Source organism: Vulpes vulpes, chromosome 14 (assembly GCF_048418805.1).
Source record: "Vulpes vulpes isolate BD-2025 chromosome 14, VulVul3, whole genome shotgun sequence".
NCBI classification, from domain to species: Eukaryota; Metazoa; Chordata; class Mammalia; order Carnivora; family Canidae; genus Vulpes; species Vulpes vulpes.
This window is the reverse complement of record NC_132793.1, coordinates 88885032-88912347: the sequence shown is the minus strand read 5'-3', so window position 1 is coordinate 88912347 and position 27316 is coordinate 88885032. Positions and strand designations below refer to the sequence as shown.

Genomic DNA, 27316 nt, shown 5'->3' with positions numbered 1-27316 from the left:
GAGGAGATCCTGTTGCCCCAGACAAGCAGATGTTTACAGGCAAGCCCAGGGGGGCCCATACTCATCAACATCTATTCCTCTCAAGAGGCCAAATACAGCATCTAAAGAGTGTGGGCTCATATCTGGATCTGAGACACTGGGGGATCCTTTCTGAAACTGGATCCTTTCTGAAAACTGCTTATTTTTTGGTTGGTAATGAGGGTTAAAATTAGTCTATGAAGATGGTATGCCCTTTCAGACAAAGTCTTGCTCTGTGTGCTCTGGAAAGCCTAAAGGGAACAAGTCCCCCCAGTCTGACCAGCATTGGTCAATTTCTAGGGTGGCCAGAAGATCTCCCAGGCCCACGGACAAAGGATCACCTGGGGTGGTAGTTCTCCAACTCCTGCATTCGGGAATCATCTAAAGGGTTGGGCAGGTCACTCATTGCTGGGATGGAGCCCAAGGATTTGTTATCTCCAATGAGCTCCGAGGTAATGCTAGGGGCCCAAGTCATATTGGGAGACCACTGTCCTAGGTTTGGAGCTCAGAGATAGAGACCCTCAGGGAGATAGCCATTACTGTCATATGCCAAGCCATCTGTTTCCCGAGGGGGCAGTATATGCCTAATACCCTCCACCTGGAAGAGCGCTAAGCATGAGTTCCCACTGGGGAAGTAACCCCTGTTGCCTCCATCCTCTGAGCTAAAGCAGTTCTGGGCTGAGGCATCCTGGAGCCCAGGAGAAGTGCAAGGGACAACAGGCTGGCTCCCCTCTACTCTCAGGAAGCAGAGCCCCCTTACAACGTGGTAAATGATCCATGGGATGCTCCATCATGATAGAATGTCTAGTTGTAAAACCCAAAATGCCCTCAAGTGAGGGCCTCACAGATCACCCGGATGCTGTTTAGTCCTCTACTCATGGGCGGTTACACTTCTACACCTCTCCACCAAGGAAAAGAAACTCAGATCTGGAGCCTTCCATAGCCTTGCTTCATTCCAAGGACTTGGAAGATACCTGCCACGCCACTGAGAGTCTTCCTCAGCTATAATCCCTCTCAACCTATGACACCATTTTCTTCTCCACATAGACCAGTTCTTGGAATGACCATGTTTGTGAGTTTGTGTTTCTCCTCTGTATACTGCATGGGTACAGGGACCTCTTTGGGGTGGGTCACCACTGAAAGTCTAGCACATAGAATGTGCTCAATAAATCTTTGATGAATAAATCAAGTTCCACCCTATGTACCTTCTGCTGTGACTAAACCAAATCTCACTGGCTTTCAATCATGACTTTGCCTTCGGTTATTAAGGTCTCCCATGAATATCTCATTTTCAAGACAGATTGTAAGCACATGGAGGACACTGTCTTACAATTCTTTGTGCTCTTGTCCCCCAGGTCTAGACACAATGCCCACCATGATATGAAGCACATCAGAGGTGTTCACTAAATGCATAAGAACGATGGTCTCTTGCCAAGCTGGCCTCAGGCTGGGAGCAGGAGACTATTTTCAGAGTGGGCCCTCTGCCTGCCTCTCTTCTATGCCCCAAACCTGCCAGCAACTGCTCCCCAGTTGTGAAGGCTATTCTTTCATATAGGTTTGGATGGTCTTTGTTTTTTTGTTTTTTCTTGTGGCCAGGAGGAGAAGCACTTGCTTTCTTTAACTTCACAGCAATCTTCTAACTACGCCTTATTCTCTTCTGTTGGAGGGATGCCACTGACTTCTTGTTTTAATTTTAACTGAAGGCTTTTAGGCCAGTACCACAGCACCCAGCCTGGCATTTCTTGGGCTCCTGGGTTAGCTGCATCAACTCTTGCTGTGCTTGTTGTCTTCTTTTTGATTTTACCTTTATTTTGCTAAACCACATATAATTTCTTCAGAACAGATGCATGGAAAGGAAACTAAAATTTCTGAGTTATTCTGCATCTCAAAATTACTTTATTTTATCCCTGTGCTTGATTGATAATTTGCTGCAGAGAATTCTATGATTATCCCAATTTTGTGCCAGGGTTGGTTTCTCTGTTTTTCTTGGTCTTTCTTGCTCTTGTTGCTGGTTTTCTTCAAATAGCTGATGATCTCTGGTTGACCACTCATATTTGAGATTGAGGCACCAAAAGGTAGACTGAGGGGGCTCTATATTTGGGGATGGGAGGTGTTGTGTGGTAGGCTTCCATTTGGAACTGGTAGGGAGAAAACTGGAATCCACTCCCCAACCCAGGAAGGTAAGTACTATGCACAAGTTCTGAGATCACACACCTGCTCCAGCTGCCTTTGAAGAGTTGATCACACAACTTTGGTACTCTGATCACACAACTGTGATACTTTGCGTGATAATCACCCAGCAGCCTGTAAAGCTCCAAGTGCAGGGCCAGCCATGTGGTTTCTTTGTCTCCTCTTCAGTTTCAGTCAACACCTCACTCTCGCCCTCTGTTCCCAAGTCTTAGATGCCCTCAAGCATTCTGTTCCAACTCTCTACTTGTTATGGTTCTGGCATCTGCTGATTTGTTCCCTCAGTGGAACTTCCATCCACTTCCACTTGCCAGAAAGAGGTGGTGTCTTTCTTTTATCACAGGGCGGCCTCTGCTTCTCTTCGGCATCATGGTTTGTGCTATCCTACCTTTACCATCAGTTTAGTAGAGTCCTGTCATGGGAAAGGAGCATGTGTGAGGCTCCATCTATTGGCTTAATCCAGAAGTTGCTGAGGGAAGTTGATCAGATAGAAGAAGTGCAGGCAATGACTTCAGAGTTTTAGGCACTGCTGTTAGTGAAGGTTCGTCACCAACAGTCACACATTTCAGAGATGCCAACTGCAGGGTCATGATGTGGGGAGAAGCAGCAACCAGGAGGGTTTTGTTGAAATACAGGCCCAAGCATGAAATCCTGGTACATTTTCCTGCATGCTTGTTACCCTCTTTACACAGGGGGACTCTGAGGCCAGAGTCTTATAATTCTTCTAGGTTTCGCCAGTAATTCTACTTGCTGAATGGACCACTGTACACAAAGTGGGAGGCTAATAAATCCTGGACAATGAAAATAGTCCATTGAAATGGTATCCAGATTCCAGAGTCACTGAAGTTCTAAGAGCAAATGACCCATCCACCTATGCATCCACTCAATGTGTTTCTGTGTTCAATCTGTTTCCCCAGCTGCTGGGGGAACAAAGATAGTTGGACACAATCCCTCCCACAAGCTTATGGGACCTCAAGGTCTTTTGGTGTTCATCAAGCCCAAGATATGTACACACAAGTTAGGATCTCAAAGAAGTGGGACCTTAATTGGAATATAATGCCTACAAGTGTACACAAGTTAGTGAGGCCTTACAGAAAAGCCAAGTGTAGTGGGTCTCAGGTATCTGAGATCTCAGATCTGTCAGTTTGACTCACCCACTGAAACTCAGTAGCTGTGAGGCAGAGTCACACATTAGAAACATATTAACTTGATGTCTGTGCCTCACAGGCCAACAGTAGGAATTGCGAATGATGGAACTCCTGATTTATACAGACTTGCTGAAAAACAGACAATGTTTGTGTTTCTTTCCCCAACTCACTCCCACTTTTATGAGCACTGTTAAGTTTCATTTCAGCATGTTAAATAATTTGTGACTCACTGAAATGAAACTTAACTCAGTCCTCGTAAAAATAGAATAAAATGGCATTTCCATGTTTCATGTTATGGTTTGAATCAGCCTGCTATTTGGAGCTTAATGGAATCTGCTCAAAATGCCATTTGGGAGCCTCTCGTCCCCTCCATTCCCTACCAACTAGTCACTGCTTCTCAAAATTTCCCAGAACTCCTCTGCCACCCCAAAATAGCAAAATTTATAGCTGAAGGGAACAGAGGAAAAAGCTAGTAAGTGAACCATGGCAATATTTCTGTAAGCACTGTCTTACACAAAATATGGATGATCTCTACCTCTGATCCATTATAATCAGATAATAGTATTGATGAATAAGTACAGATCCTCTGTTTACTAAATTCCTGAGATTTTTTTTTTACTACTATTCTTCTCTTTAACCAATTTTCCTTGCCTTACTCATTCACAAGTACCATAAGAATCCAGAATATTCTACTTGGGCAATTACTGTAACTAGGCATCAATACTGTACTTATACTTAATTTCTAATACTCTTTTTTATTTTTAAAAAGATGTTACTTAGGGATCCCTGGGTGGCGCAGTGGTTTGGCGCCTGCCTTTGGCCCAGGGCGCGATCCTGGAGACCCGGGATCGAATCCCACGTCAGGCTCCCGGTGCATGGAGCCTGCTTCTCCCTCTGCCTGTGTCTCTGCCTCTCTCTCTCTCTCTGTGACTATCATAAATAAATAAAAAAAATTAAAAAAAAAAGATGTTACTTATTCTAGAGAGAGCAAGAGAGAGAGAGTGAGGGAAAGAGTGGGGGAGAATATGCAAGCACATGTGCAGGGGCAGAGGGAGGGGCGGGGAAAAGTCTTAAGCAGACTCTGCACTGAGTGTGGAGCCCAACACATGGAGCTTGATCTCATGACGCTGAGATCATGACCTAAGTCAAACACTCAACCAACTCTCCTCTTCCCCACATGCCCCTAATTTCTCATACTCTATTCAACAATGTTCAACTTCATTATAAAACTTCTTTAACTGTGACTTTACTAAGTTGGATTCTTGTGAGAATTGAATTCACAATGGGCTGAACATAACCTTTTTGGTTTTTCTCTGAGGATTAAGAATTGTCAGAAAAATTACAGGCGGTATTTTTAAGTTCTTTCAGAAAGTGAGTAGTTTCTCAGGGACTTAATCTCGTGAGGTGCTTCCAGGTACATGCTGCCACCCCCTACCAGGATGATGGGCTTTCTGCGAGGATTGGTAGGCTGCCTGGAGGAGCTGGTAACTGAGACACATCCATACAAAGGAGATGGTACTTCTGAGACCAACAAGGGGTAGGGCAAGGCTCTGATGAGCATGAGCCTACCCACCTACCACAAAACATCATGAGAGGGGCACTGTCTGCACCTGGATGCCCCAGTGCTCCTGTGTTGAGGGGTGGTGGTTGGTTAGGCTAGTCTCACCGCAGGGGTCAGTAAATGCAATGACCATGATGGTGGTGAAGGCATCTGAGATAGACTAGGGGGTAGGCATGGATGGGGTGGCATTCAGAACTGGGAAGGCAACTGTACCCGTCACATCCAAGTGCAGGGCAAGTGCACCATCACATCTAAGCGCAGGGCAGGCTCTGTCTCAAAGGTGCCAGATGACCATAGACTTCAGGTTATTAAAGACCCTGAGAGGCATCTCATCCATATTGTTCTCACTGAAAAACTGGCTATTTTGCTGTCATGGCACAGGGAAGATTCCCTAATTGACAAGCGTGTGGTTGGTTCCAAGGTCATAGAAAGGGCCCATTGGCACTGGTCACTTAGAGCTGAAGTCATGTCTGGCCACTTAATACTGACCCTGCTGGCCAGAAAATTTCAGGATTCTTAGAAATGCCTGCATGCTGGCAAGAACATTGCAAAAGACGCTGGCAAAAGCCCAGAGGTGGCTCAGATGGTGCTGCTCTAAAGGGTACAAGTGCTTTTACTTGGAAAACTGTCACTAAAGAAATGTTTATCATTGTGCTGTAGCAAGGTCTGTTTAAGTGAATAATTTAGGAAAGAAAAACCGCCTGCACTTGACTTGCTAATAGGTTTGCAGAGAAATGCTGGCAATTCCTCATTTCAGTGACAATGATAAGACCTGTGTTCACACCGCTCCAGGCCCTGCACATTCTCCACAACTATAGCACAACCCCGAGGGCCCAGCTCCATTACCGTCACTGCTTCCTTCCCATAAGGATGCCTTGCCAAGACGCTTGGGCACCCAGTGCCTATCACACACACACACACACACACACACACACACACACACACACACATATATCTGAATTGATAACAAAGCCAGGCAATGCTAAAGGAGTCTGGATATTGTCAAGCTTTTTCAGGAAAAATCCCAGGTTGGGACTAGTTTGCGCTTTGCAGGGGGAAAAAAATCTACTAGGGTTGAAATGGCCACAGGCACCACCCTAGAAGTTGTGTTTGTGTCTGTGTATTTCTGCCTTCCTCTCTTTTACTCCATCTGTCTTCATTGATTCACCAAAACGTTGCCCTTGGCCAGGTGTTGGGAAATAGAACAAACAGGATGTACTACCTTTTGGGGTCAGTGGGTCCCAGGCCTGGAGGCAGGTTTCTGGCACTAGCGTTGTTAAGGGGAATGACAGTTTCTCTCCCCTGTGATCCTTGGAATTTACAATTTTTCAAATGTCTTTAATATTTCCATGAAACAGAGCATCAGAGATGGGTGTTGACTTTGGGAGGTGTGGGCACCCCAAAGCATCAGTAGTCACATAGCTCCTGAAACACAGCTTCTCTTTCCCTAGCAAAATGAGAAGGTCCCTCAGGGGCCCTTGGTGACTAGATTCCTTGCTTACTCTCATGCTGCAGGTGCTGGTCCATGGAGGCCAAACAAGGTAAAGTGAAAATTGGAAGCAAGACCTGGTTTTCCTTTTTGTGCCAAGTGCATAGCACTCCTGCTATTCATCTGCTGGCTTAGGACTCTGGGAGCAATTGCCTCTTCCAGCTCTTTTTGGGCTCACCTGCTGAGGACATGGCTGAGGGAGCCTGCCCTCAACCATGAAGGTAGCATGTGTCCATGGCTAAGGGAGAGGACTCTTCTCATGATAGGTGGGGATCAAACTAGGTCTTCAGGAAATACGGCACATGTAGCATAATGGAGGGTGGTACTACCTGAGTCATGGCCCTCTGGGTGTTGGAAATACACAGCCTCTTGACTCCCTACCCCAGTTCCAGCCGCTGCACACATCAGGAGGATGCCCATTCTTATGGATAAATAGTCCTGTTATACTACCTGCGAAGGAATCTGCACTGTTCTACTCTATCTGTTGTAGGTAAACACAGTATAACTTGTCCAACAATATATTCATACACATCTTCTAGTCTTACCTTACTGTTTTACCTGTTCTTTCCTTTGTCAGAATGACTAAAGTTATTTTAAGATTTTTGAGGTTATTACGTTGCCACTATTTTTCCAGCCACCTCAACTCCTAGTTGGCCTGTAGGTGGGCTTTATGCTCAGTCACTGCTCAGGGAGGGAGGGGTGCCAGGTTGCAGGAGATAGCACCACTGGTGTCTTCTTGAGAAAATCCATTTCAAGCCTCCCGAAAGTTTTGCCCCACTGTGAAACCTTCTGGGGTGAGAGAGCCTCCCCTCCAAAGGAAGCCCCACAAAAGACACAAGGAAAACACATCACCTGGCACTTGCCGTGCACACAGAGGTCGGTCTCATAGGGCCCGCAGGGTGTGCCATCCAGGACCCTGTCAGCCACCAGCAGTGGGGACTCCTTCCCGAGAGGTGAGCAGTAGAGTTCACATGGTTTATCTGAGGAGGGAAAGAGGAAGGTGGACATTGATATAGGAAGGGGTTTGTAGGCCATGCAAGGTGCAGGTGCATGAAGGCAATGAGCTGGCAGGGTGCAGGTGCATGTAGGTGGTGGCCCAGAGGCTGAGAGGTCAGTACGGAATAGAGGTCACAGAAACCCAGCACATGTTCCTCAGAGACATGCACCTGCCCCTTGGAACACAACCCAGCAAATAGAGAAGGATCCTCAGACATAGGTAAACAACACATGAGTGAGGGCTCTGTAGGCTTTTATTCACCTAATTCTCTTCATCCTTTGTAAACGTATAGTATTCCTTTTCCTTTAGGCATTAAAAATACCAGGCTGAACAAACATTTTGTTGTGTGCTAACCCTTAAGTGAGTTGAATATGTATCAAGGGAGAGCCTGGGAGCTTATCTTGTTGTGGGGGTGGAATAGGGGGAGAAGGTGAATGAGCATGCCTCTGGGTAGGAGGGGGTGTGGTCCCTATGGATGTCTCTATAGCAGTGGCTTTTGCTAAGTGCCTTAGTGTTCCACCAGCTGCTGGATAAAAGCTTCAGGGCTGTGATATGCAGCAAGAAGGTCCTGGAAGAAACTGAGAGGGAGTAAAGCATAGGAACACAGGGGCCTCCAGGACAACTTGTAAGGGCCATATTACCAGGCAGGAGGGAAACACTGGTTTCTGCTGCTCTTGGAACCAAGTGAGCTCCTAGAACATGACAAGCTCTCATAGCCTTTGCTTAGGCTGTTCCTTTGCCTGAAAATCCCTCTCTGCACAAAGCTTTCTGGAAGTTTCCTATTACCCCAGAAGCTTCTACTCCAGAGCTCTCTCCTCTCATGCCATCTCTGACATGGAATCTCCATCTGCACTTTGCATACACCTCCTCAAAGCCCTTAGCCATTATCTTATTGACTTATAATTGAGTAACTTATGTATAAGGGGATTTCTTTTAAGGTGGGTTCCATTTCTAAAAGAGTTTGGATCTTATTTATCTTTAGATTGATTGAAGAACTGACAGTACTAGGAGACTACAGAGGACAAGGTACTGAAATTTTAATCTCTTATCCCCAGGCCAGGCCAAGGACCTGACTCATAGAAGGACTTGGTAAATATTTTAATCTTTCCATATAAACTTTAGAGTGAGTTTGTCGATATCCCCAAAATAACTTGCTGGGATTTCACTGGGATTGCACTGAATCAAGTCAAGAGAGAATGGACATCTTGATAGTATTGATTCTTCCTATCCACGAATATGGAATATCTCCTCATTTAATTCTTTTAATTCATTCATCAGAATTTTCCTCACATGTATCTTCTACATACAGTGTTAGATTTATTCCTAAATATTTCATTTTGGGGGTTGTCAGTGTAAATGGTATTGTGTTTTTAAACTCCATCTGCTCTTTGCTGGTATATAAGAAACTGAGTGATTTTTGTACATTTACCTTATATCTTGCAACCTTGCTATAATCGCTTACTAGTTCCAGAAGGTTTTTGGGTTTTTTTGTTTGTTTGTTGATTCTTTTGTATTTTCTACATAGATGATCATGTCATCTGCAAACACAGGTAGTTTTATTTCTACCTTCCCAATCTGTATATTTTTAAATTTCTGTTTCTTGTCTTATTTGCATTAGCTAGGACTTCCAGTGTGATCTTGAAAAGAAACAGTGAAAGAAGAAATCCTTGCTTTGTTCTTGATTTTAGGAGAAAAACTTCAAGCTCATTTTTAAATAAATGAATAGATTTTCTTCTTCTCTGAGAAGGATGAATGCACCCTTTTCTTTCTCTCAGTTATAATTCTAGTGACATTTTTGTGACATTATGTGATTATTCTATAAAGAAACCTCCAAAGAGAGAAACACTAATACCTTTGTGCTGCTTCCGTCAGGCCCTTTGTTTCCACCATTGGGTCCTTTTCCCCACTGGGTCCTTCCAGTGGTCTCAGATGATCAAGAGCAGGGGAAGAGAAAGGCTTCTGGAGTTTACTTGGTCTCAGAAGACCTTGGAATTCCAGCTAGACAGTTCTTATCAGAGCAGATGTGTTGTCCCATCCAGGGTCTGTGGCTTTCATGACTGAATGACATTCACTAAACCACCAACATGTTCAGCAGCTTTCCAAAGCTCCTGTCTCATGGAGCTTTGCTGACCGACATGCCCAGTAGGATGTCTTGCCTTAGAACACTGTAAAGAAGCTACAGAGGTTCACTGGAAACATTCAACTTGTTTGTTAGAGTTAGTTGTGGAGGTCAGGGGAAACTGCTGTGAAGAGTAGCTTCCCAGGTAAGTAATGATGCTTCAATGTTTATTCATCCAAAAAACCCCCAAAAAATGAAAACAAAACTTTCAAAACAAAACAAAAACAGGAATTGAGCCCCTCCATCACACAAAGCACTCTTTGGGCACTGCTGGAAAAGAAAGATGAGTAGGGCATGCTTTTCAAGGCTGCCTCTAGCCTGCTGTCTGGGGAATTGAGCCATTCCTTCCACTCTATGCTTTGTTCTCTAGCAGCTCAGGCCCATTTCATTGGGCTTTTCAGTCTGCCTCAACTGGGATTTTCTGTGTACTTGTCCATTAAACTACCAAGGGTGAAACTGATTTGGGCCAAAATGGAAATGGGATTTGGGCAGAAAAGTAGAGGATCTTTTGCAGCAAGTTAGAAAGACCAGACTTGGAGGGGATAAAGATTGTTTAGCTGGGCTCTTTGTTATAAACATCAGGAAAGTGGAGATCCACATATGGAGGGATTTTTTGCCATGACCCCAGGCAAGAAGGTACACTCAACTCCACGTGCACTGGACTCTCCTATACACAGACACTGTCCTCTTTGGCTTGGGCAGTCTGGGGGCACACAGACTCCAGAATAGAGTCCAGAGGTAACACTTCCTTTGCTCAGCCAAAACTCCATTTGTCCATCTCCTTTTCTGAGGTCTGTGCTCAGAATTTAGGGCACCCTACACCTCTAAGGAGGTGTAGCACTATCTCTCAAAGGGACTCGGGATAATCTTTATAAAAGTTGAGGAGGAGCCCCTCAAAATTCTCTGAAAATTCTCCTCCAAGCTACCTTGGGTGGACAGTTAATCCCCAGATAAATGAGGTGCTGTGATTCCCCTTTGGGCATAGCATTTTACATTCTTAGTTGTACAGAAGCTTAAATCTTCTTAAAAGTCATATAACCACATACTCCAAGGAAAGAAGCTTAAAGCATTCCTCTTATATGGCTGATGTGTGCTAAAATGAAATTCTGATTGAGGCTGGACTGTCTGGTGTGGTTCCTGGTGTCTCACTGGCCTACTTTTTTTTTTTGCCAGGACTTATATACCTGGATGGAGAAACCACAGACAGGGCAGGGGAGATGAGCTCAGGGGCTTGGAGGATTCCCCCTGGTAATCCATAGGATGAAGACACAAGGTCTTACTGAGAGACAACACTGAATTTTGAGGCTACCACAGGTGTGTACTCCAGCTCTGTCTGGGATACATGCTGAGGAGGCTACCCTCCCCTACTCCCAAAGCTGCCCACCACGACTCCAGAACCAGGCCTTAGTTGATTGGACCAGCAGCAGCCACCTGACTGTAGCTATACCAAACAGTCTTTCTTTCCATCACAGCCTCATAGCTCCGCCTTGTGAGGCCTCAACTGATTAGACCAAGAGTGGCCACGTGACCACAGGCGGGCTGATCAGAGTCTCTCTCTCTTGAAAAACCTGCACTAAAATTCAGATACAGAGCAGCTGTGTCTACTCATGGCTGATGAATCTGAAAGAAGTCTCTTCTCCCTTATCCACAATTCAGAAGTCCAAAAAGCTCTGAAAACTGCAAGCATTTTCTTGCATTTGTGGCAAACGTATCTGGTAGCAAAACCAGCCTTGATGACATGAGCCTGTTGGTAGTATTCAGTATCCCAGTTAGAGACTGTTCATGGGTTCCATCCCATCCCTGAAGAGAGAGGCATCCATGTGCTTCCCTGGATGGTGGGGTGCTCCTTGGACCGCACTGGTAGTATTAATACATGGTTGATGCACTGTTGTTACCTAATACCAAAAATGCTTTGGCCATATCTGGCCCCAAAGGATACAAAGGATGAAGGTGTTTCGGGCCACCCATCACTCTACATGTGGACAAGTCATGTGAAAACCAATTTGCAGTTTGAGGCAGGAAGAAATGACTCACAAACACAAACTGTGGTGGGCATGGAGAAAGGGTTCTGATTATTTTCTGAGGCCCTTTCCTCAGATCCCAGCTCTTGGGATCCAAGACCCCCTGCATATTTGCGACAACTTCTCTCTTTGTCATTAAGCACCTCCAGTCTGCTTGGCTGAACTGGAGCTGAAGTGTCCCTAACCATCATACCCTCCATACCCTGGAAGACTCAGACCCAGAGGGGGTTTTGCCATGCTTGAGAGGGGCTGGGAATGCACCTCCATGCTCAGCCTCGGCCTTGCCTGAGCCCTCTGACACTTCAGTGGGCATGTGGCCTGCTGGCTTGGGCAGGAAGGACTAAACTCCTAAAGATTTCCATTTAAATGGGATTCCACGGGGAAAGCAGAAATGGGGTGGGTTTGGCAACAGGCCATCTCCATGGGTTTCTCTTTAAAGGCCTTCCCACTTAGACCTATTTTCGAAGGAGAGCCTTTGTCTTCTTTCAGAGGTGGTATGGATTTGTGGTCCTGAGCCCTCCCTTGGAAAATCTACCTCTGCAAGAATTCTTTTTTTTTTTCTTCAATAAGAGAAAAAAGAAAAAAATATAGCTTCCCCTTTCTTGAACTATGCGTCACTCGCCAAAGAATTCCACAGTGATAGCAATGCTATGAATAGGGCAGTCATAATGGGCTTCGAGAGAGCCCAGAGCCCAACCACAGGAATCGTTCCCATCACAGCTGAGCTAGAATTGTGCCTTTTATAAGCTGAGTTTTGAGAGGAACAAATTTATAATCTGTATTCTCCCCATGCCCTCTGAATTGGCCATTTGTTATTTTGTTTTCATCCTTGTGAAATGCTCCTTTTAAGAGTCTCTCCTTCAAAGACAAATGCTTTACTGCCCATTAGCTGTCCTTATCAGATAGGGCAGCACTTCTCAGATCAAAAGCAGTGGCACTCTGGCTATAATTATTTATTGCTTTGGGAGAGAGAAATGAAAAAGCAAGTGGGTCGGAACACATTTTGAACCTGGTAAGTGAACCCAGATAGCTGCCCCACGAAGCTCCCTGGGTTGGGGAGCTGGGGCAGACATCAGTTTCAGCCACTGTGATGATAAGGGAGCCGAGGAGCTCAGTGATCCAAAAGTGGTTACAAGTAAAATAGAAGTTTAATCTGGACTTGGAGAAATCTATGGAAAACCAGACATTTACGTGGGATTTCTGCATTGAATTTCAGGGGAACTGAAAGCTGAAGCAGAGCAAGGAAAGAATAACAACAATAGTGTGTGTGCAGTCAAGTGGAAATGGGGATGTAGCGAGTCCCTCTTGGATCTGATCTCTTCTTGCTCCTTACAGCAGCAGAGGACATGACAGAGGATTTAAAGCGTCTTCATCCAGCAGGCTGGAATGGCTGATGGTTTGGAAACAAGGCTGCTCCTCATCAGAACCCATCACTGCACTGGAAACAAGGCAGCTTCGGCTGGGGCTCGCTTTCTCCCGATCAGGGGTCCGAATGTGCTCGAGACATATGGAAGCCTCCTGGGTCTTCCTACACCAGAGGAATGGCCTGGCCGAGAGCAATGAGGGTCTTGTGTGAGTCCCTGCCTCCAGCTGCACATATTCCTTTTGGGAGGGCAGGTCTTTTCGCTCCTTTGTCTGCAGGAAAAGCTGAGGGTATGTAGGCTGCTCTTCTTTTGAAGTCTTGGTTAGGCAATGGTGCATCTACTATCACACAGCTCTAACAAGTGGTTTTCTTTTTAAAAAGGAAAAAGTCTGGGGAGCTCCCCAGTGCTTTTAAATGAACCTGTGGCTGAGCGGGGTGGTGTATTATCTGCTATGATTATAGAACATCCCACGTTACTTTACAGCTCAGTTCAAGGCTAATGGGTTGGGTTGCTAGGTTCAAAGCTGCAGGTCTGGGGCCTTTATTTCCTGTGATGCCTCGGCCTACCCCCAGAGAGCTATGCACACTTGAGCTTGTAACAACAGACTGCAGAATATAGATTTCAGAGGTTCTTCAAGCCACAAAGAAGAAACCTAGGACTTGGCACAGGAACCTCATTCTCCTGCAAAAGACTTTGGAGACCGTGTAAAAATCAGGCACAGTCACCGTAGTTCTTATTAAAGCCTCTTCACTTGACACTTATGAAGTCATGCTCTTATTCTGTCTTACTCGAGTAGTGGAAGCCAGATGAGAGGTAGTGATTTTCTCAGCCAGCTCTTCTGGAACTGGGGAAGTTCTGCTTATCAGCTGCAGGAACTTAGACATGTCATGTAACCTGTAACCTCTCATCTTTGCATGGCTCGTTTTACATAGTAATTGAAATAATGTATGCAGAACTAACTTGTGCTTGGCATATGATGTGCTCAACAAATAGGACCATATAGTCATCGTTACAATGTAGTCTTGTCTCCAGAAGATGAAGAGAATTTTAAGTGTAAAAAGCTTTGAATGAGGCCATGGGGGTAGGCAGTCCTTATCAACAACAAATAAACATTACAAATCTTATAGACATGATATACCACCTAGAATGTGATCAGCTGCTAGAAATGCTTCTAATGGCCCATGGGGCAGACTCCTTTGATTTGGGAGAAAGCTCTTGGAAGGAAAATTTGACCTGTGCCTATCATCATCTTTGAGTTATAACTGTCCTCAAAACCTTTTTTTTTCCCCCCCAAACACCATAGTCAAGGAGTAAAAGCCAACTCAAAATGAATCAAGAAAAGAAATGTAAGAAAGCATCAATGTTGTAAAGAGAGAGAGCAGACACAGAAACCCACTGTCCTGTTCCTGCAGAGCCTCGTTCTCTTCAAAGTTGGCCCTGGGCCCCTCAGCACGTGGCACTAGGCAGCAGGCTGCCAGCACACCTGCCTTGCTGCCAATGGGGGTGCAGGACAATTCTGGTCTGTTGCCTGCCTCACAGCTGCTTTTAAGAACTCTCCCAGGGCTGGGTCACCCAAGTTCAACCCCACTGCTCGAGAAACCAGTCCACTGATGATTGGGGCAGCTGGACTGGGGTATCCCGTTCATTAGATGGACTGCTGGGAAGGGGGAAACCTGTGGATTTTCTTAGGAGGTGTTTACATTCTCGGAGGAGAAGGTGGTGGGGGGGCACTGTGAAAGGACGTGCCATATGCCTTTACCATCAACCACTACTGCTGTCAGCAGGCCCTTCTTCTTGTTGCTCAGGCGGTCATGTGTCTGGCACTGCTGGTCTCGGAAGCTGGGCAGGCCCTTGGGGCAGGGCAGGTTCTCGCAGACAGCATGCTCCACACTGGCTCCCAAGCAGTGAGTGCCTCCTGGCCCAGGGCTGGAAGAAAGAGAAAGGTCTTAGTTAACCAGACAGTGCTGTGGGAACAGCAGGGGTGCTGTTTGCCTCTCTTGCCCAGAGGGGGAGGGGCCAGGCAGAGTTTCCAAAGCAACCTCCCTCTGCTCTTGCACATGGTATCTCTGCAATCCCAGCCCCGTGCTGATGGCATGTTGAAGTGAGCCGTCAGCAAAATGCACCCAAGAACTGTAAATCAGGGTCATCTGGAAATAGGATCGGGTATCAGTTCAGTAAGATCCACAAATTGCGTCTTTCATCTGAACTTAAGACTTGGCCACTTGTAACACTGAAAATGCCAAGGGGAATTTTTAGTGTTGGGGTTTTTTTTGCTGTTGTTGTTGTTATTGTTGTTTTGGTCTTCTATAAAGCAAAGACCTTTAAATGGCTCCTAGGTATACTCTGGGGTCACTAAGTTTCAGGACGAGTAAATAGTTCTCCTTTACTTTAGAATGCAAAGAATCAGAATGATTCATTAACTTACTCAATGGCTTTGGGTGGAGACCTGTCAGATCCTGTCTCTGCAACCTTTACTTGGGCAAGTATGAGACCATAAGTGATCAGAAACACGTCCTCTGTCCCAGATGCTCTGTGCTTAGTATGGGGATCTAAGCAGTTCTGGAGAGCCAGATGTGTTCTCTGGCCAAGACCAGGTGTGTGACCAAAACACTGGTGTGGCTGGCTGAAATGTGGCTCTGTCCAGCTCTTCCATGAGGGCCTGGGGTGTCCTCACAGGACTCTGACCTGAGCAATCTCATTGGTTCCCTTTATTTTCATGATGCCAAAATTACCAGGTTGGAGTGTGACTGTTTTCTCTCCGTACTTTTTATTAAAATTCGGCATACAAAAGAACACAAATCACAAGTGTTTTGCTCAATGGCTTTTCACAAATTACATATACCTGTTGGCAGGACAATATTTTTGACATGATAACCATTTCATATTGAGTATTTTTTTCCTCCCTTTGCCATTCCTTGTAATCAGACAATGAGGCTGCCCTGTGATCACTGCTTTAAGGGGAGAGGTATCGCAGGAGAATTCCTTGGGCTTTTGTGTTACAGAAGTCTACACAAGGAGTCCACAAGCTTTTTCTGCAAAGGGCCAGATGGTGAATATTTCTGGCTTTGTGGGCCATGCAGTCTTTTGCAATTACTCAACTCTGCCGTTGTGGCACAAAAGTGGCCAGAGACAATGCATGGCATTGGCATGGCTGAGCGCCAATAAAACTTTATTTATAAAACAGGTGGTGAACGAGATTTAGTCCATGGGCCATTGTTTCCTGGCTCCTGGTCTACATAAATGTGTTGGAGAAAATGTCTGGAACAGGAAGAAAGGCTCTGCTCTTACCTTTATGCCCACCTCATATAACCAGACAACCTCTCCCTCACTTGGGAGGGAGCCTTGAGAGATTATCCACACTGGTGACCTCAGAGAAGGGCCCTGCATTCTGATCTCCAAGTTAGGAAACAGCAAAACCTCTCTACGGTTTATGGGATCTGAGAACAGAGGGACCTTTTGTTCTTTTTCCTTCCCAGAACACCAGGGAGGAAGCTGGATCTCGGAGAAATGACTGCATGGCATGTTTGAGTAGACAGAATCTCGGACCACCTCCCCAAGAGTCCTGGGCCTGAATGCCAAGTGTGGAGAGATGAATGGACTCCTGTGCCGCAAAACACAGTGTGGAAGAAACAGAGAGGGGAAAAGCCATGTGGACCAGCAGGAGGGGCATCTCTGAAACAGGCAAATTCCCACGGCTGGGACCAGAGAAGGCATGGGTGAGGCAGCAGATGCTGTATGGTGAGAAGTTATGGGTTGAATTGTGTCCATCCTAAAATCATATGCTGAAGGGCTAACCCCACTGCCTCAGAATGTGGCCTTATTTAAAAATAGGACCACTACAGATGTAGTTAATTAAGATGAGATCATACTAGAACAGGGTGAGCTCCTAATCCAATGTGACTAGTATTGTTATAGAAAGGGGCAATCTAGAGATGGAAGCACAGAGGGAGAACACTATGCAAAGATAAAGACAGAAATTGGGGTGATGTTCCCACATTTGAAGGAATGCCAAAGATTACCAGTAAGCCACTAGAAGTTTGGAGAGAGGCATGGGACAGATTATCCTTCACCGTCTTCTGAAGGAACAACCCTTCCAAGACCTTGATCTTGGACTTCTGGTCTCCAGAACTAGAAGGGAATAAATTTGTGTTGTTTTTGCACCCAGTTAGTAATAGTTTGCTATGGCATCCCTTAGAAGACAGATATACCAGATGATACAAGAATCAGATGCATCCTCACTGAATTTAGTTGCAGACTTAGGGAAAATGACGCAAAAACTCCTCAAGTGACTAGGAATCCAACCTGAACCAGAACGGAGTTCAAAAATACAAATTAAAAAACATCAAGAGTACAAATGCAAATAAAAATTGGTTTCTAGAAAAATGAAGAAAACAATGTTTTCTAGTTAGGTTGTGAAATGAGATGTGTGCACCTCGTGTAACTAACTTCCTGGGTTGTCACTAGGCTTTAGTTTCCACTGTACCTGTCACTAGCAACTGATTTTCCTAAATTTATATCTGACTGACCGCAATGAACAAACTACCTTTATGCCTTGTAGCAGGTGGGTGGAGAGTTTATATATGAGAAGACAACTCCTGGATCCAGCAGAAAGTGGGCCTGGAGTGGCGGTAGCCCATGGGAAACCTGATATGCCTCAGGGTGCTTTCCTTCTCAACCGTTCACCTGTTTCTTCTCCATTTCCAACCTTCTCCCATGGGAAGATCCTGCTTCAGACCCTCATCTAGCCCACTGCCTCATCTTCCCCAGCCATCCACCCCACCCACCCCCAGTCTGTCTGTCCTTGAGGCCCTGCAGCATCTTTTTATTTCCTACCTGGTGCCTCTCTTGACCCTGCTTGGGTCTCTGGTATGCTTCTTATCATCAACCTTGTGAAATGGTGAGGTAGATTATTGTCTTCCTTCTATTTTTCTGCAGCTTTCACGCAGAGAACCTTGCACAGGCTAGTCTTCAACAAACAGAAGTTAGAGTTGAATTATATTATCAAAATTTATCTTACTATGACTGAGAGACTAAGGTCAGGGAAGATAGTGGAGTAGGAAGCACCAGGAATCCATCTCTCCACTTAGACAACTGTATTGGCAAAAATTATCTGAAATAACTATTTTGAAATTCTGGAGTCTGTTAAAAAAATGTGTCACCTCCTGAAAAAATCTTGGCAGGTAAGGTGTGGTTAATTTAGATAAATTTCAGCCTTTATTGTGGTAGTGGCAGTCTCCCACACTTCAGCCCCAGGGTAGGTAGTTGTACCTGTATGCTTGGTATGACTGGCTGGAGCCAGGGAGGACAATAAGAACCTTATTCTCCAAATACTGGGGTTCTCTGTTCTGATTTTTCAGTGCTGCTTCTGATTTCTGAAGTATGGGAATAGAGGGTGACCACCATTGTTGCAATTCCAATGAGCTGAAGGGACTTCCAGGGACTTTCAATGAGAAATACCTTTTTTTTTTTTCCTCCTTTGGGAGCCAGATATGTAAGGACTAAGTCATTTAAAAGTAATTACACATTTGAGAAAATTTAGAGAGCCATCAGGATTGTCTGGAAAAGATGAAGGCTAGAAAAGGCTTGAGAAGACCTTATGCTTTCACTTTAGGTTGATCCCCAGCACAGAGAAACCTTTAACAACAAAGAAACAGCAAATCCTGGGAAGGAGGGAAGCTGATTATCAGAGATACATTATAAGATTTGAATGTCCAGTTTTCAACAACAACAACAACAAAATCACAAGGTATAAAAAGGAAAAGAAAGGTATGGCCCACTCAAGGTAATAAAATACACTGGCAGAAACTGTCTGAGAAAACTCAGATATTGAGCGTATTATGTAAAGACTTAAAACAACTGTCTTAAAAATGGTCAAAGCACTAAAGTATAATAGTGCTTTGAATAAATAAAGACAGGAAAATGATGTATGAGAAAAATGATAGTGTCAATAGAGACAGAAATTATGAAAATAAAAAATTATTTCCAGGGTTTAAAAATATAATAATTGAAATGAAAAATTCACCAGGTGAGTTCAAAAGCAAATTTAAGCAGGCAAAAGAATGAATCAGCAAATTTGAATATAGGGCAAATGAAATGATTAAGTCTAGGGGGTGAAAAGAAGAATGAAGAACAGTGAACAGAAGGGACCAACATATACATCATGGGAGTTTCAGAAAACAAAGAGAGAGAAATAGAACATTTGAAGAAATAATGCCTGAAAGCTTCCCAGATTTGAAGAAAGACATGAATCTGCATATCCAAGAAGCTTAACAAAGTCCCAGTAGGATAAATTCACTAATACACTTTTCAATTAAACTGTCAAAAAATAGAGAATCTTGAAAGCAGCAAGAGAGTGGCAACACAACACATATAGAGAATCTTAATAAATTATGAGCCTATTTCTCATCAGAAACTTTGAAGGCCAGAAGATAGCAGATCAATACACTCAAAGTTCTCAAAGAAAAAAAAAAAAATCTATCAACTAAGAATTCTATATCCAGCAAAACTGTTATTCAAAAATGAGGGAGAATGTCAGACATTTCAGATAAATTGAGGATGTTTTTTGTTTTTACTACCAGACATGCTCTACAATAAACACTAAAGAGAGTCCTTCAGGATTCAAATGAAAGGATGCTAGATAGTGACTTGAAGGCATATGAGGAAATAAAGATCTCCAATCAAGGAGGTATGATGCTAAGCTTTGTCAGTACAAGGTACTAGAGAGACACAGAGAAAGAACAGACTTTTGTCTCTGGTTATGGTATTTAATTTCTCTCAGCAGAGTTCTGTGGTAGCATGTGATGCATGCCACCTCCCTCTGAGCAGCTTCATCTCAGAGGGCAGCATCTAAGCATGCCAATGCTTTGGGAAAATTCTCATCCTGGTTTCAGAAGCAGTTTCTCCCCTTGGACAGCTTTCCCTAACACCCCATAGTGTGGCTTTTCAAAGGACTCCACCAGTGTAGCACCTCTGCAAACTTCTCCATCATCCAATGGACCTTAGTTTCATCCTCTCCAACAAGTCCAAGGAGTTTTGTCGCTGTATGTGTGTGTGGGGGTGTGGGGGGGGTACCTTCATCCATATTTGTTCCTTCCTTGTGTGCTCTGTCTCAGACCCAAAGATAGTGACCACTTCCTATACCTGCTCTTCCAGTGCTCTTCCTCTGTTCTCTTTATCTCAGCAGCTAATTCCCATTACTCCAACCACCAGTTATAGTTAATGCTTTTTTACATTAAACTTTCCGTATTCAAAAACAAAATGACTGAAAGAGTTGATATTTTCCAGTTTTCCTTTGGGTCACTATTTGAACAACATGGGAAAAAGAGACACAATCCATGAGCCGTGTGATTTGTTACCCAAATCATCCCAGTATGTCAATCCATGGCAGGAATCTGCCTTGAGCCCACTCATTCTTCATAACTGTATCTATAATACAGGTCATCTTAGAGTTACCATGACATCAGTAATGGCCTCCCAGGTATACACTGGTGTGAGACAACAGAAAGAAGCCCTCCATAATACAGCTGAGAATCTTTGTGTGCAGAGGGTGTGTCTGATGGGAACATCCAAAAATGGCTTACAAACAGAAGTTCTGTGGGAGGACTTGGAAGGAGAGGACCAGCTTTACCAAGGAATCCACAACAGAGGAGTGTGCCAAGCCTAAGCCATATGGACACAAGGTCCTTCAGGAAAGAGATGCTGTCTTGGGGCTGGCAAACACAGGTAGGAGAGATCACCCTCCAAAAGTCTGAGGATCAGAGAGCTGAGGTTCTCATCCAGTATTATAAGTTTCTCTGGACTATGTAGTGTGGATGAAGTAAAAAGAGGTCTAGGAAGACTAAAGCAACAGAAACCAAGCTTGATAAGGCTAAAATGAGCAATGGTTGAAATCAGAGAATTCATGGTAAAATGAAGTTGTTCACTTTTTAGAGCTGGAAGTAGGTCTGTGTACTACTCTCAGCTTTTCCTTTGAGGAGTGCAAGGCACAGACAAGACTGCCAGGCTCTACCGCTCAGGCTCCAAGGCCTCAGAACTCATGGAGACAGAAAGGGTGGTGATACAGTAATTTGAAATCTTATCTTGAAGTGAGGTATGGTCAGCTCAGGACATGGGTGAGAAGTGATAAGGATAGAGGAACTTTCACATCCACAGGATTATAGACTAATATGGCCAGAGGGCTTACACATGACCTACTCTTTATAACCATTACTTTGTCAAACCTATGCAAAAAATCTGAAGGGGTTCTTGACTGCATCCTTCAGATGAGGACATCAAAGTTCTAATATGTTAAATCAAAAAGTCCAGCAGGTAAGCGAGAGGTAGACATAAAAAGTGTGATTCCCAAGAGCTCCTGGATATGGCAGGAACTGGCTGGGAGGGCAGCTGACCATTAGCTGTCATGATTCTGAGAGGCCAGCCTGACCTACATTGTGATGGATGTTTCAAGATGCTTTTCCAACACCAATCCTCAGGTTCTATTTGTACTCTGTTGGGACTTTCTAAACATCAATAAAATAGAAGTTTGGATATAAACCCAAATGATCTGAATGTGCACATCACAGGAAGATATCCAAATGGCAAATACAGACACAAACAATGCTCACAAATGCTCATTAGTTGGAAAGGAAATGCAAAGGAAAATCTCAGGGAGATACCACTACACACCCATCAGAAAGGTCAACGTGAGAAATATTGACGATACAGAAGCACCGGTGAGGCTTGGAGCAAGTGGAAGCTCCCTGTTGTCCACAGCAGTTGATACAGTAGAGCTGCCCTGTAAAACCACACCCTCATTCAGTCACATGCATGCACACTAGGAGCCAGTGACTACTTCCTGCTCCATCAATATGCACCTGCATGTGTGCCCAACACACACACCCGACTATGATGAGCAGTCCTGCACCAGGAGCCACACTCTAGAATAGGTGTGCTTTTCTGTATATTGTACCTTAATAAAGATGCTTAAAAATAAGGGGAAAATAAGGTAGAGAGGCTTTGGTGAGAGATTGAAGTGTGGAGAGAAAAGTGAGCTCCGGCGGGGCAGGACTATCTCTTGCTAGAGTGGGGTCTGAAGTGCTTTGGGCAGACCCAAAGCAGAGTAGGAATGCAGCAAAGGTTCATGGAGATGAACGAGATCACGCAGCATCTTGGGAGTGGATGGACATGCAGAATACCCCAGCTGAGTGACACTTTTTATTTTTTTGCTCTGTTCTCCTCAATGAAGATAGATTGTAAGATAAAGTCACAACAGTGGTTCAGATCTGCTCACCATCCAGAGCCACAGATGGCTTAGTGGACAGCCAGCAGCTCCAGATGTCAGGAGTAGTGTAGGGTTGCTAAGGTCCCTTCAGGGCAGCAGACATCCTAGTTATAAGGCCTCCGCTGCAAGGTATCCAAGTAATACATGTGACTTAGACTCAAGTGTAAAAGACTGAGATTTTAAAAACCCACCCATGGGAACATCAGGTCACTGGCATGTTGAAAGTGCACATACAGGAGTTTAATTTTGGAAGCACTTACAGGCATATAACTTCACTCCCCAACCCCAGGCCTCACATTGGGTCTTAGGAGGCTGGCTGCTTTCAGAGCGATACTGTTCGGTGAACCCAGTGCATTCTGTATCTATGCTCCACTCACCTTCTCTTCCTTCTTGTGCTCTAACAGAGTGGGCTTTTCACACAAGACCATCTGAGCCTTTCTCCTGACCCTACTCTCTAGCCCTCCCTCTAAAACACAAGCCTTTTGATGGGGTACCAGAATTCAAATTATAAGTGAACTTACTGCCTTATAGTCTTTTGGGGCAGAAACTCCCACTGACAGCGACACAAATTGTGGCAGGAAAGGACGAGCCTAGGAAGCTGGATTAAAAACCCAGATGGTCCCCCAGGCCCGGATGTCAGCCAGCAAGAAATATGAATTCCAAGAGCTGTAAGGACTAGGACTAGAGAAAGAAAAAGGTGGAGTTGGGGAGTGGACTCTCTTGTCAGTATTTTTGGACAGTGAATAAACCAGCTGCAGGATATGGGGAAGGAGCCAGGAATATAAAGTGAAGGGGATAGGGAGAGGGTGGTGGGAGCCTTCCAAGTCTGAGATGTACATAGCAGTGAGATTTGGACATCCTTGGGAAATCTCAAGGCAGCAAGCCTGGTGAGTTAAGGAGCAAGCCAGGAAGAGGACGTTGTTTTGGTCAGAGATTGGCTCCAGGGCCTCAATCAGCTGTGCTTTGTAACAATCACCATGTCAGGCCTCTCTGCAAAATCAGGCTGACAACTCTTGCCTGGAATTCATAAAACACTGTCTGTATCCTGCATGTTCCCCCTACACCCAAAACCCTGGGGCTGCTACTAAACCACCCACACAACATCGGGCCCTTCTCTTTCCATTCACCAAGGGGGTGCTTCCCCCTGTGCTTCTGCCAGGGAGAAAGAGCCTGTTGGTGCTCTCCAGAATGGGAAACAAACCTACATTGTTATTGCAAAAGATTGGACAGGCTACCCAGGCATAAATATTATAGAAGCAGGGACATATTGTTTCTCTCACTTGGGATAAACAGACTGGGTGACATTTTGGAGTTTGCTCTGGAGAGGATCCTGGGCACCCCTAGCTATGGAACACAACCTCCCGGGGCGGGGCAGGGCAGGCATGGGGAAGATGACTCTCATGTGCAGGGGAACCTGAGCCACACTCAGGGCTGTTCACAGCACTGGGGCCTCCGTGAAGTGAGATAGTATGAGAAAGGGTGGCCAGCTGGTGACCTACCTTCTTGGCATAACAATTTACAATGACCTTTGTGTTTTGGGGGAGAAACAATAATAAGTGTGTGTTCTGGGATGCTGGACAAGCAGAGACTGCTTTTTCTCAGCAAGCATGCATCCAAGTGGTAGGGAGCACAGGTCATGGAGGGCTATTCTGCTCTAAGCAATGGAAAGGAGGATGGTGCCCAGCAGGTGTGGACTTCATGGAGTTCAAAGGCCACTGGGGTAGGGGGAGTGAAAGCAAGTGAGCAAGTATGTATGAGTAATTACAAATTGTTAAAATACCTATAAGGTAGGAAAGGGGTGCTGAGAGAGAGTGCAAAGCAGGCACTCTACCTTGTTCAAGGTGGTCAGCAAGGAGGCCTGAGAAGGCATTTACTTAGAGACCCAAGGAGAGGGAGGGGCAAGTGGGGAGAGGGAAAGGAATACTGGAAAAGGTCTGGAGCTTGGAATGTTGTATCTGAGGACAGAAAGAAGGCTGAAGTGGGTTGAATGGTGGCTCTTTCCCCTCCCAGATTAGACTACCCAGAACCTTCGAACATGGCCTTAATTAGAAAAAGGGTCTTGGTAGATATAACTGAGAATCTCCAAATTAAGAGAAGAGATCATCCTGACTGGGGTGGGCCCTAAATCCAATGACAGGTGTCCTTAGAGGAGTAGAGAAGACCACAGGAAGACAGAGGCAAGTCTACAAAGGCAAAGAATGCCCAAAGGCACAAGCAGCCACCCAAAGGTTGGGGAGAGGCGTGGGTAGGATGAATCCTCTTTCAGTTTCAAGAAGGAAGCAATCCTGCCAACACCTTGATTTCAGACCTCTGGTTTCTACAATGGGGAGAAGGTAAATTTCTATTGTTTTTACGACACCAAGTTGTGGCAATTTATTACAGCAGCCCTGGGAAATGAATACAGAGACTGCGGTCAAGAGTATGGAAGGGCAGTGGGGAAATGATTGAAATGACTGTAGCAGGAAGAGAGAGAACTGGATTTATGCTTAAGTGGATCTCTCTGGCTCTGTGTGGAGAATGAATGGTGAGGGGTGGGGGCGGGCAGAGAACATGCTAGAAGCAGGGAAGCCAGTGCAAAAGGTCTGAAAGAACAATGGAGCCTCACTGCTGGGTTCTATACCAGCTATGTGACCGTGGGCAAGTGACCTGACCTCTCCACCACTCAGTTTCTAATCAGTGGGCCAAAAAAGATTACCTCTCCTGTACGGCAGCATTAAATGATTTGCTATGTGTAAATGTCAAAAAGGGAACCTAGCACATAGTGCAGGCTCGCTGCATTTGCCATTCTCATCACGAAAGGATGTGGCAGAGGAAGAGAAGGGACAAGAGGACAGTTCATGAACTCAGGGGCTTTGGACTGGAGCACTGTAACGGATGGTAGTGCTATTAAAGGAGTGTGGGGAAGTGGGCTGGGAGGAGAGATCATGGACTGGGAAGAGTCAGGTTTGAGGTGTCCAGGAGAAGACCAAGGGAAGTTGGCGGGACTCTGCCCATTGAGAGTGGGCAAGAATTTTTTTCATCTGTTTTTTGCTTGTCCCTAGAGGCCTATACCTAATAGAATCTTGGCCCAGAGTCAGAACCCTGTCAAAGTTGGACTAAAGGTAGCAGGTTGGAAATGTATCACCGAGAAGGGGTGCAGGAGGTGTGAGTATACCAGCATTCTCCTTCTGGTTCTTCTACCACGGCTTGCCCCACTGGATGTTGTTGATGACAGAGACCAAACATAAATACCTCCCTCTCAGGGATGTGTCAGTGCCTGTAACCATCTGACGCGCCGAGACTCACATATCCCTCAGTGGCCTGTTCACACTGGCCGACAAATTCCCTTATTCCTCAATGATAAAGCATAGGAAGAGAGACAGAGAGATCAAGCTCATGACCACTGGGTGGGCTGGGGAGCACTTGTTAAAGAAAGGAATGGAAGATTTTTACAACAACTTTGGAACAAGCCTCTCTCTTGAGGCCACTGGGCCTGGAGGGATGAGGCAAGGACCCAGCTCATGAAATCCCACAGCAGGCCAGGCCAGGGGGCACATTAACTTGGTTTCCTGAACTAGGGGTTCTTTAGGAGTGGGCAGGGCAGAAAACAGCTAGGATGGGAACAGTGGATGCAGCCAAGGCATGGGGGATGCTTTACCCAAAGTCATGCCAAGAAAACAGAGTCAGGACCCTTAAAGGTTTTGCCTCATGCATCTGTTCAGCATTGATGACATCTTATCCTCGTAAGGGCTGTTCTCACCTAAATACAATCCAATTGTCAATCGTCTCAGGGCACAGGGTCCTTCTGTTTAAAGGTTCTAATGTGCCCCTACTATGACATTCCTGGGGGACACCTGACATGGAATGATGTGCTGCAGGAGACCAATCCTGTCAGGGTAGAAGAGCTCCAGATGCAAACACGAAGCACCCATGACAGCTACAGCTCTTGCAAACTGTGCCCTGGTCTGAACAAAGCCTTTCCATGTCAGTCACCCCCCTCTGAGCCTCACATGGTACTATGAGTTAGGGGACAGACACAGAGTCTCATCTCCATCCTTCTGTTAGTACTAATATGGAGAGGGGCTGCGTACTCAATATAGATCATGTCCTTTATATGTATTCCCACGAACTATTCCAACTTCAGGTAGGGACACACGTAACAGCTGGTCTAAGGAGTGGCTCTGGGACTTGAAGCCTTGTCTGTTCTTTCTTTGAAGCTGGGCTCTTCCCACTGTACTGTGCCAGCTCCCTCTAATGATGGAACTGAGGCCCAGAGAGAAGTGGCTTCCTTGAAGTCACATGACCAGCAACCAAGCCAGGCCCAAATCTCAGCCTGCTCTCTTTTTCTTTTCTTTTCTTTTCTTTTCTTTTCTTTTCTTTTCTTTTCTTTTCTTTTCTTTTCTTTCTTTTCTTTTTTCTTTTCTTTTCTTTTCTTTTCTTTTCTTTTCTTTTCTTTTCTTTTCTTTTCTTTTCTTTTCTTTCTTTCTTTCTTTCTTTCTTTCTTTCTTTCTTTCTTTCTTTCTTTCTTCTCTTTTCTTTCTTCTCCTTTTCCTTCTTTTTAAGATTTTAAGGAGAAAGGGCACCTGGGTGGCTCAGTGGTTGAGCGTCTGCCTTTGGCTTAGGTCATAATTCCAGGGTCTTGGGATCAAGTCCAGCATCAGGTGCTCTATAGGGAGCCTACTTCTCCCTCTGCCTATATCTTTGCCTCTTTCTAGGTCTCTCATGAATAAATAACATCTTAAAAAAAAGAAAATATTTTATGGAGAAGCAGACTCCCTGTTAAGCAGGAGTCTATCAGGGCTCTATCTCAGGACCCCGGCATCATAACTTGAGCCAAAGGCAGATTGCTTAATTGACTGAGCCACCCAGGTGCCCTTCAGAGCTCTCTTCTCAGGGCCAGAGATGGAACTATTTTAACTTCCTCACAGAGCTATGAAAAAACTGAAACCTCTCTCTACTAATTTCTCACCATTTAGTGAAACAGGCTTTCTAATCATCTATGCATGTGTGATGGTTATTTTTATGTGTCAACTTGACTGGCCACAGGGTGTGCAGATTAAAGGTGATTTCTGGGTGTGCCTGTGAAAGTGTTTCTGGATGGCACTGGCATCTGAATTTGTGGATGCAGTAACATAAATGGCTCTCCCTAATGGGCATTATTCAATCCCCTAAAG

General features: G+C 45.1%; 1 protein-coding gene and 1 long non-coding RNA gene across 3 annotated transcripts in view; one reads left to right on the top strand and one right to left on the bottom strand.

The window, feature by feature from the left end:
- The window catches only part of ADAMTS17 (ADAM metallopeptidase with thrombospondin type 1 motif 17), a 326554-nt gene that overhangs the window by 101909 nt on the left and 197329 nt on the right, over positions 1-27316 (bottom strand). For both annotated transcript variants that reach the window (XM_072737129.1, XM_072737130.1), the window contains exons 13-14: positions 14664-14830; positions 7256-7383 (exon numbers count right to left, since the gene is read on the bottom strand). In XM_072737129.1, coding sequence (XP_072593230.1) covers positions 7256-7383; positions 14664-14830 — 295 coding nt within the window. The remainder of the gene's footprint in view (positions 1-7255; positions 7384-14663; positions 14831-27316) is intronic.
- Positions 12425-20162, top strand: LOC140595460 (uncharacterized). Its single transcript, XR_011997075.1, has 3 exons — positions 12425-12552; positions 12757-13193; positions 16381-20162. It is a non-coding gene; the product is annotated as an uncharacterized lncRNA (long non-coding RNA).